The sequence below is a fragment of the Zootoca vivipara genome, chromosome 5 (assembly GCF_965207765.1).
Source record: "Zootoca vivipara chromosome 5, rZooViv2.hap1.1, whole genome shotgun sequence".
Taxonomy (NCBI): Eukaryota; Metazoa; Chordata; class Lepidosauria; order Squamata; family Lacertidae; genus Zootoca; species Zootoca vivipara.
In genome coordinates, this window is record NC_142588.1 from 9,712,911 (window position 1) to 9,721,501 (window position 8,591).

Sequence of the window (8,591 nt, forward strand, 5' to 3'; positions counted from 1 at the left end):
GCCAATACCGCTCAACATCCGTAACCAATAAAGTTGTGGCCTTTTCTTCCCATTAACCTTAATTGATGTGTCATTATTTCCATGAGGGGCGGGGGACATTGACATGCAACTTGTCTCAAGAGTACGCTGGTCCATGGAAGGTGAAGTCCAGGAGGAGAACAATGAGTGATCTACCAACCATTCATTGCAATGCATCTTGTTTTTTATGTGTGATAGTATGTGTGCATCTGGGCATGTGCAAAAAGACTTCCATTCACCAGTGACCGAGTGAACCTCTGGCTTCACCTCATCCGAAATCTGGGATTACAGTAGCACTAAGTCTCAGAACTTCCAGACATGGGGCTAAGCCCATCCCTTGTCTTGACATGGTATCAAGAGAAGCAGCAAAGATGCTTGAGGTAGCTTAGTCGGTAGAGCACGGGACTCTGAATCTCAGGGTCGTGGGTTCGAGCCCCATGTTGGGCAAAACTTTCCTGCAATGCAGAGGGTTGGACTAGATGACCCTTGGGGTCCCTTCCAGCTCTACAATTCTATGGCACCAACTGTCTTCCCCTCATCCACTCCCAAGCCGCCCTTATCGCATGTAAATGACAGCAGTGGCAAATGGGAGTAGAGTTGAGGTGCTTTTGGGGGGGGGGCGGAGAAGCGTAATGCTGTCAAAAGGTTTCTGGCAATAGGTTTGTTTTTTTAAATTTCACCAAAGAAGAAAAATCTGGATTAAAGGATGTTTGTGTGGAATGAGCTGGCATTTTGATGCCAATAATGAGGTTGCGAGGGCACTGCAAAAAAACTTGCATGTATGCTGAGCACTGGTGCCATTAAAAAAAAAAACCCCGCACCCATTCAGAAGCCCTCTATATTGTTACTTGGACTGCAGTGAACGTTGTAACCTAATTCAGGAAGCTGAGTCGAGCTTATTCGCCAGTGCAGTTAATTAAACCTAGGTGCAAATGTTAGCTAGTAATTGAAGCATTTAATGGCAGCTCCACGGTAATCATTTGGTTGCTGCCGCCATGAGTGGAACACTTTATCATGTGCACAAGTAAGTACCCCGGAACTTACACCCCCCAATTATCCCTGATGACGCCCTGGGGCTCGCGCTGTCAAGTAAGCCACAGCTCACTTGAGTCAATTAAACTCTCGGGAGCTCAAGCAGGAGAATAATGGAAGCAAATGACTGTGCAATGCAAATGTGATCACGGAGCCTGTTCGGTAATGGGAGCGGCATGAGAATGCTCTAACGGAGCTCAGCACATCTTTTTTTTTAAAAAAACACAACAACCTTAAAATTTTTATCTGGTTCTCTGGCACACCCTGCAAACAGACCTGTGAGGAAAGGGAAAGGGGTGGTGATGGGGTCCAACTTTATGCTCACAGAAAAGTAGTAAGGGCTAATTGCTCGGGTTTATCTGTGGTTTAAACCACAGAGCCTAGGGCTTGCTGAACAGAAGGTCAGCAGTTCGAATCCCCGCGATGGGGTGAGCTCCCGTTGCTTGGTCCCAGCTCCTGCCAACCTAGCAGTTTGAAAGCACGTCAAAGTGCAAGTAGACAAATAGGTACCGCTCCAAGCGGGAAGGTAAACGGTGTTTCCATGTGCTGCTCTGGTTTGCCTGAAGCGGCTTTGTCATGCTGGCCACATGACCTGGAAGCTATACGCTGGATCCCTCAGCCAATAATGCGAGATGAGCGCCACAACCCCAGAGTCGGTCACAACTGGTCAGGGGTCCCTTTACCTTTTTATCTTACTTATTAAGGTTGAACTGAGCTCAAAGCTTGCTTCCAAGTAAATCCATTTGCCCCAGTGAGATTTGGCAGCTAGTAAATGTGAGGAGGGCCACAGCTGCAAAATGTTCGGAGACTGCCGCTCAAAATTCCCCGCTATATTCCTGGAGAAGAAACACTAAAACAGGGGTCCCCAAACTAAGGCCCGGGGGCCGGATGCAGCCCAATCGCCTTCTAAACCCGGCCCGCGGATGGTCCGGGAATCAGCATGTTTTTACATGAGTAGAATGTGTCCTTTTATTTAAAATGCATCTCTGGGATATTTGTGGGGCCTGCCTGGTGTTTTTACATGAGTAGAATGTGTGTTTTTATTTAAAATGCATCTCGGGGTTATTTGTGGGGCATAGGAATTCGTTCATATATATTTTTTCAAAATACAGCCCGCCCCCCCCACAAGGTCTGAGGGACAGTGGACCGGCCCCCTGCTGAAAAAGTTTGCTGACTCCTGCACTAAAACAACAACCACCACCACCCTACCTACCAGGGTGATAAAAAAATTACATTTAGGGGCACCCAGGTGTGGAGGCAAGCCTCTAAACATGACCCCCCCTTTTGTAATAAGAATAGAAAGCCCTGCAGTTCTGTGGTCAGCTATGAGAGAACTACAGTGGTAGCTTGGTTCTCAAACGCCTTGATACTCAAACAACTTGCAACCCAAACACTGCAAACCCGGAAGTAAGTGTCCTGGTTGTGAACTTTTTCTGGAAGCTGAACGTGCTTCGTTTTGAGTGCCACAATTCCATTTTGAGTGTTGCACTGAGCTGTTTTTGCTATTTATTTTGCGTTTTTGTTTTTGCGGCTCTTTTTGTTTTGTTTTTGTGACTGTGTTGAACCCAGTTCAGCTGCTGATTGATTGTGTGACTGTTTATTGCTTTCGTTTTATGGATCGGTGGTCTCGTTAGATAGTAAAATCCATGTTAAATTGCTGTTTTAGGGGTTGTTTTTAAAAGTCTGGGACGGATGAATCCATTTTGCATTAATTTCTATGGGAAAGCGTGCCTTGGTTTTGGAACGCGTTGGTTTTGGAACGGACTTCTGGAATGGATTAAGTTTGAGAGCCAAGGTGCCACTGTATAGGAGCATGTAACATTTTCAAACATGGAGGACATTCTGGTATCAAAGTGCTGTCTTGGACTATAGCTATGTGCTCAGTTCCCCCATGTGGTGAATTACCAATATTCAGGCAGTGGCTTTCTCAGTGAAGTAACCGCATGAACTGACTGGTTTTTGGAGTCTTCGGGGCAGATAGGAGTACAAAGGGCTTTGAGTTCCAGCTGATCCTTGCTTGACCCCACGGTCTTCCTAAGCTCTGGTTTGTGCCTGCATGGTTTGTTAGCTTGCTTGCTGTCCCTGCTGTCACAATTTTGGTTTCTAGTCCCTGCTTTTATATACTTAGCTTAGTTAAAGGTGAAGGGACCCCTGACCCTTAGGTCCAGTCGCGGACGACTCTGTGGTTGCGGCGCTCATCTCACTTCACTGGCCGAGGGAGCCAGCGTACAGCTTCCGGGTCATGTGGCCAACATGACAAAGCCGCTTCTGGCGAACCAGAATGGAAACACCATTTACCTTCCTGCCAGAGTGGTACCTATTTATCTACTTGCACTTCAAGCTTTTGAGCTGCTAGGTTGGCAGGAGCAGGGACCGAGCAATGGGAGCTCACCCTGTTGTGGGGATTTGAACCGCCGACCTTCTAATCGGGAAGCCTTAGGCTTAACCCACAGCGCCACCTATACTTAGCTTAAGCATAGCCATACTCACTCTCGCATGAACCTGTATGGATGTGCATGTGTGGCTAGATGTACGCAGCTCTTTAAAAATGCTCTGCAAAAAAACCAATTGAAAATATGATTGAGTTGCGAGTTCAGCCATCTGGTGCTGTATAACGCTGTATTTTGACTAAGGTAGCCAAGTCCTTGGACTCTTTTTGCAGAGAGCATGCTGATGTTCAGCATCAAAACAAGCACAACAGTTGTTGTTCAAAACCTGTTGACAGCTAAAGAGTAGCTACAAAACAGCAAGTTCCTCCAGAGTGTAGGCCTAAGACAATCATGGCAAGAGGAATCCAAGCAAAAACAGGAACAGGCTGTTTAAGACAGCCATTGTCAATTTGGTGTCTCCTGGGTGTTTTGAACTACAACAGGCTCAGGTTGATGGAAGGTGTAGTCTAAAACATCTCATAGGTAAAGGTAAAGGGGCCCTGGATTGTTAAGTCCAGTCAAAGGCGACTATGGGGTTGCGGCGCTCATCTCGCTTTCAGACTGAGGGAGCCGGCGTTTGTCCACAGACAGCTTTCTGGGTCATGTGGCCAGCATGGCTAAACCGCTTCTGGTGCAACAGGACACTGTGACAGAAACCAGAGTGCACGGAAACACCGTTTGCCTTCCCGCCGCAGCGGTACCTATTTATCTACTTGCACTGGCGTGCTTTTGAACTGCTAGGTTGGCAGGAGCTGGGACAAAGCAATGGGAGCTCACTCTGTTGTGGGGATTCGAACTGCCAACCTTCTAATCGGCAAGCCCAAGAGGCCCAGTGGTTAGACCACAGTACCACCTGCATCCCTAAAGCATCTCATACCCTCTTAACATTTCTCAGATGAGAAGAGGTGCATTTCTCACTCCCTCACAACTGACCTTCCTCAGCCCCCCCTTTTTTGTCCCCTCGACCCCAGCAGAGCATTTCCTATCAGAATTAAACATTAAAATGCCCCACCATTGCGTTACGCCACTTCCCTGCTCCACTCATCAAATTGGAACCATATGATCAAGACAAAGGAGACCCAAAGGCAGGCCTACCTGGAGAAATTTCAAAGAGGTACTTCCCTGGCTCCTCAGGATAGGAGGCCACTTCATTCACCTGATTGCCTTGCAAAGGGATGAACCCCTGAAATTGGCAAAAAAAGAGAGAAGTAGTCAGGGAACAGAAGGCAAGTAGACATTTGAAATGTAAATGTGGAAGGTAAACAGCATACAGAAAGAGGGTCGTTCAGCTCCCCATAGATCCAAAAGATGCCCTCCAAGTGTCCCTATTTTCCAAGGTCAGTCCTGGATTTACAGAAGCCACCCCGGTTTCTGATTCCTTAGGATGTCCCTATTTCCATCAGAGAAATGTTGGAGGGCATGGAGTTATGAAATCCCCGAGCCAAGGAGATAACTAACTAAATGAAGGCAGCTAAGGCAGGAAAGTTTTTTAAGAAAATGTTTTATGTTTTTATATAGTACGTTGGAAGCCACCCAGAGTGGTTGGAGAAACCCAGTCAGACGGGTGGGATATAAACAAAATATTATTATCATTATTATTATTATTATTATTAAAGGTAAAGGTAAAGGGACCCCTGACCATTAGGTCCAGTCGTGACCGACTCTGGGGTTGCGCGCTCATCTCGCATTATTGGCCGAGGGAGCCGGCGTATAGCTTCCAGGTCATGTGGCCAGCATGACAAAGCCACTTCTGGCAAACCAGAGCAGCACATGGAAACGCCGTTTACCTTCCCACTGTAGCGGTCCCTATTTATCTACTTGCATTTTGACGTGCTTTCGAACTGCTAGGTTGGCAGGAGCTGGGACCGAGCAACGAGAGCTCACCCCGTTGTAGGGATTCGAACCGCTGACCTTCTGATCAGCAAGCCCTAAACTCTGTGGTTTAACCCACAGCGCCACCTGGGTCCCTCCAAGGCAACTACTCTATTCCAAACTTAAAAATGGAAAGCGTAATGCTGGTGGTCAACAAAAGAGGTTTAAAGACTCTATCAAGGCAAATCTAAAAAATAAAAAAGTAGTATAAACACTGACAATTGGGAAACACTGGCCTGCAAACGCTCCAGCTGGAGAACAGCCTTTACCAAAGGTGTCATGGATTTTGAAGATGCTTGAACTCAGGGCAAAAGGGAGAAATGTGCTAAGAGGAAGGCACGCTTGGCAAATCCACACTGTGATCAACTCCCACCTGGAAACCTATGTTCCCACTGCAGAAGGACGTGTGGATCCAGAATTGGCCTCCACAGTCACTTACGGACTCACTGCTAAAATCCTGTTTTGAAGGACAATCTTACTCGGCTACGGGTGATCGCCAACGAAGCCTTTGGACAGAACAGACACAGCCAGATATGCAAGGCAGTTAAAGCAGCCACACAGCCACACAACCACAGACAGGAGGAACGGCTTAGGGTTATGAGGAACGGCTTAGGGAGCTGGGTATGTTTAGCCTGGAGAAGAGAAGGTTAAGGGGTGATATGATAGCCATGTTCAAATATATGAAAGGATGTCATATAGAGGAGGGAGAAAGGTTGTTTTCTGCTGCTCCAGAGAAGCGGACATGGAGCAATGGATTCAAACTACAAGAAAGAAGATTCCACCTAAACATTAGGAAGAACTTCCTGTCAGTAAGAGCTGTTCGGCAGTGGAATTTGCTGCCAAGGAGTGTGGTGGAGTCTCCTTCTTTGGAGGTCTTTAAGCAGAGGCTTGACAGGCATATGTCAGGAATGCTTTGATGGTGTTTCCTGCTTGGCAGGGGGTTGGACTGGATGGCCTTTGTGGTCTCTTCCAACTCTATGATTCTATGATTCTAGGAGTCCCACCAAGGGTCTCTACAGATTGCTGACTACCTTTTCTCAATTCCAGCCCAGTGGCGCCTTACCTGTGGCTTGACCTCATCCTCGTTCTTATAGTACAGGAGCTGGTTGCCATGAAGGACAAACCAGCGCTGCTGCCAGTTCTTCATGATGCTTCTCTGCTTCTTCAGCCAGCCACGTTTCAGGGCTGGCTCTTGTCGGCAGGGGGAGCAAGGCCGGCAGGGCAAACCAGGGGGATCCCCCATCACCAGGCTCTTGGAGCGGTCTAAGCAAAAGAGAGGGGGGATCTACTTTTTTCCCTTTTAATAATAATAATAATAATAAAACATTCACTAAAGAAGACAAAGACAGAACATTTTTCTGTATAGTAGTACCATGGTTCTCGAATGGCTTAGTAGTCAAACAACTTGGAACCCAAACACTGCAAACCCGGAATTAAATGTTCCGGTTTGCGAACTTTTTTCAGAAGCCGAACATGCTCCGTTTTGAGTGTTACGCTTCCGATTTGAGTGCCACACTTGCATCCTGAGTGCCACACTTCCGTTCTGAGTGCTATGCTGAGGTCTGTCTGTTTTTGCTATTTATTTTGCGTTTTTGTGGCTTTTTTGTTTTGTTTTTGTGAACTGGGTGTGGAACCCAGTTCAGCTACTGATTGATTGACGGATGGATGGATTGATTGTGTGACTGCAGTACATTGTTTATTGCTTTCATTTTATGGATCAATGGTATCGTTAGATAGTAAAATCCATGTTAAATTGCTGTTTTAGGGGATTGTTTTTAAAAGTCTGGAATCCATTTTGCATTCCTTTCTATGGGAAAGCACCCCTTGGTTTTGGAACGCTTTGGTTTTGGAACGGACTTCCAGAACTGAATAAGTTTGAGAACCAAGGTACCACGGTATCTACCAGAATTTGCTCCAAACACTTTAACGCCAGCAATCTCTCTGGCAAGACAGTCCGCGGGCAGGTAGGGTCTCAGCCTGCGTACCAGATGGAGCTGATAGACAGCTGCCCTGGACACAGAATTGACCTGCGCCTCCATGGACAGCTGTGAGTCTAAAATGACTCCCAGGCTGTGCACCTAGTCCTTCAGGGGCACAGTTACCCCATTCAGGACCAGGGAGTCCTCCACACCTGCCCACCTCCTGTCCCCCACTTCTGTCTTGTCAGGATTCAACCTCAATCTGTTAGCCGCCATCCATCCTCCAACCGCCTCCAGGCACTCCAGGGAACTGAAGTTTATGTTGAGGGGTAGACTGTAAGTTTATAGAATGACTAAATAACCCAAGCCAAGGTATGAAGGCATGGGGGGGGGGTAACCCTGCATTTCCTTCTGCATAGATTGACTTTCCATTGCTCAGGCTATGGAAAACTGCCTGCGATACCTTATTTTGACAGGTGAAAAGAGGCACAGCGGGGATGAATGCTGGCCTGCAAATGGCACAGATAACTCAAGCACGAACTGCAGAATCAATGCCGAGTGCAGAACTGCATCAGCAACAGCCCAAGGCTGCAGAATGTATCCCCCTGGCAATATCTTTCGCTAATGGAGCCTCTAAATCTGCCTGTTTCATCAAGATGTGGAGAGCTAAGAGCTCTGTGGTAACAAGCCGACCGAATTCCTGCACTCACGTAGCTGGCAAATCTAGGTTTCTGTTCCGTCAAGGGCCTCTTCCAGAGCAGGCTGACTTTATTTCCTGCGTTTTGTTTTGTTTAAATCAGATCACGACAAATGTTTCATAAGTGTTGCAGCAGGGGGTGGGTGTCCAAATGTTGACGAACTACAATTCCCATCATCCTGGGCCATTGGCCATGCTGGGATATTGAGATGCGAGGGTCCACGCCTTGGTCCTGAGCTAAGTTTCCCCTCCTCTCACAGCTCTTTGAGAAAAATCAGAAGACATTGGGAGCCCAGACCACTATGTACAGATTTGTGGCACTTGTTCATCTCCGATTTTTCAGAATGCCCCTTGCAAGGGACACGATCCATACATTTCTGCAAACAATTTTTGCAACATGGCCACCCATACTTTAAATGGTATTACGTTGAAAAGAGAACACAGTACATATTACCAGGGAACTTTACAGGCTCAACTGAGCAGATAAAAGTTACAATGCAGCAAGGCAAATCCCACTTCCCCCCCAGTTCCAGAATGCAAGTCTTGGACTTGAAGATGGACAAGATCCTCTTCTGCTGTGCAACACACACACACACACACACACACACACACACACACACACAC

At 47.1% G+C, this 8,591-nt stretch overlaps 1 protein-coding gene and 1 non-coding gene across 2 annotated transcripts in view; one reads left to right on the forward strand and one right to left on the reverse strand.

Annotated features, from left to right (window-relative positions):
• The window catches only part of ARHGAP22 (Rho GTPase activating protein 22), a 30,138-nt gene extending 23,556 nt beyond the window's left edge, over window positions 1-6,582 (reverse strand). The window contains exons 1-2 of the mRNA XM_060275117.2: window positions 6,415-6,582; window positions 4,575-4,662 (exon numbers count right to left, since the gene is read on the reverse strand). Of these exons, the coding sequence (XP_060131100.2) occupies window positions 4,575-4,662; window positions 6,415-6,498 (172 nt within the window). The 5' untranslated portion in view covers window positions 6,499-6,582. The remainder of the gene's footprint in view (window positions 1-4,574; window positions 4,663-6,414) is intronic.
• On the forward strand, window positions 392-465 carry TRNAQ-CUG (transfer RNA glutamine (anticodon CUG)). Its single transcript has one exon. It is a non-coding gene; the product is annotated as a tRNA-Gln (tRNA).
• Window positions 6,583-8,591: the final 2,009 nt, after the last annotated feature.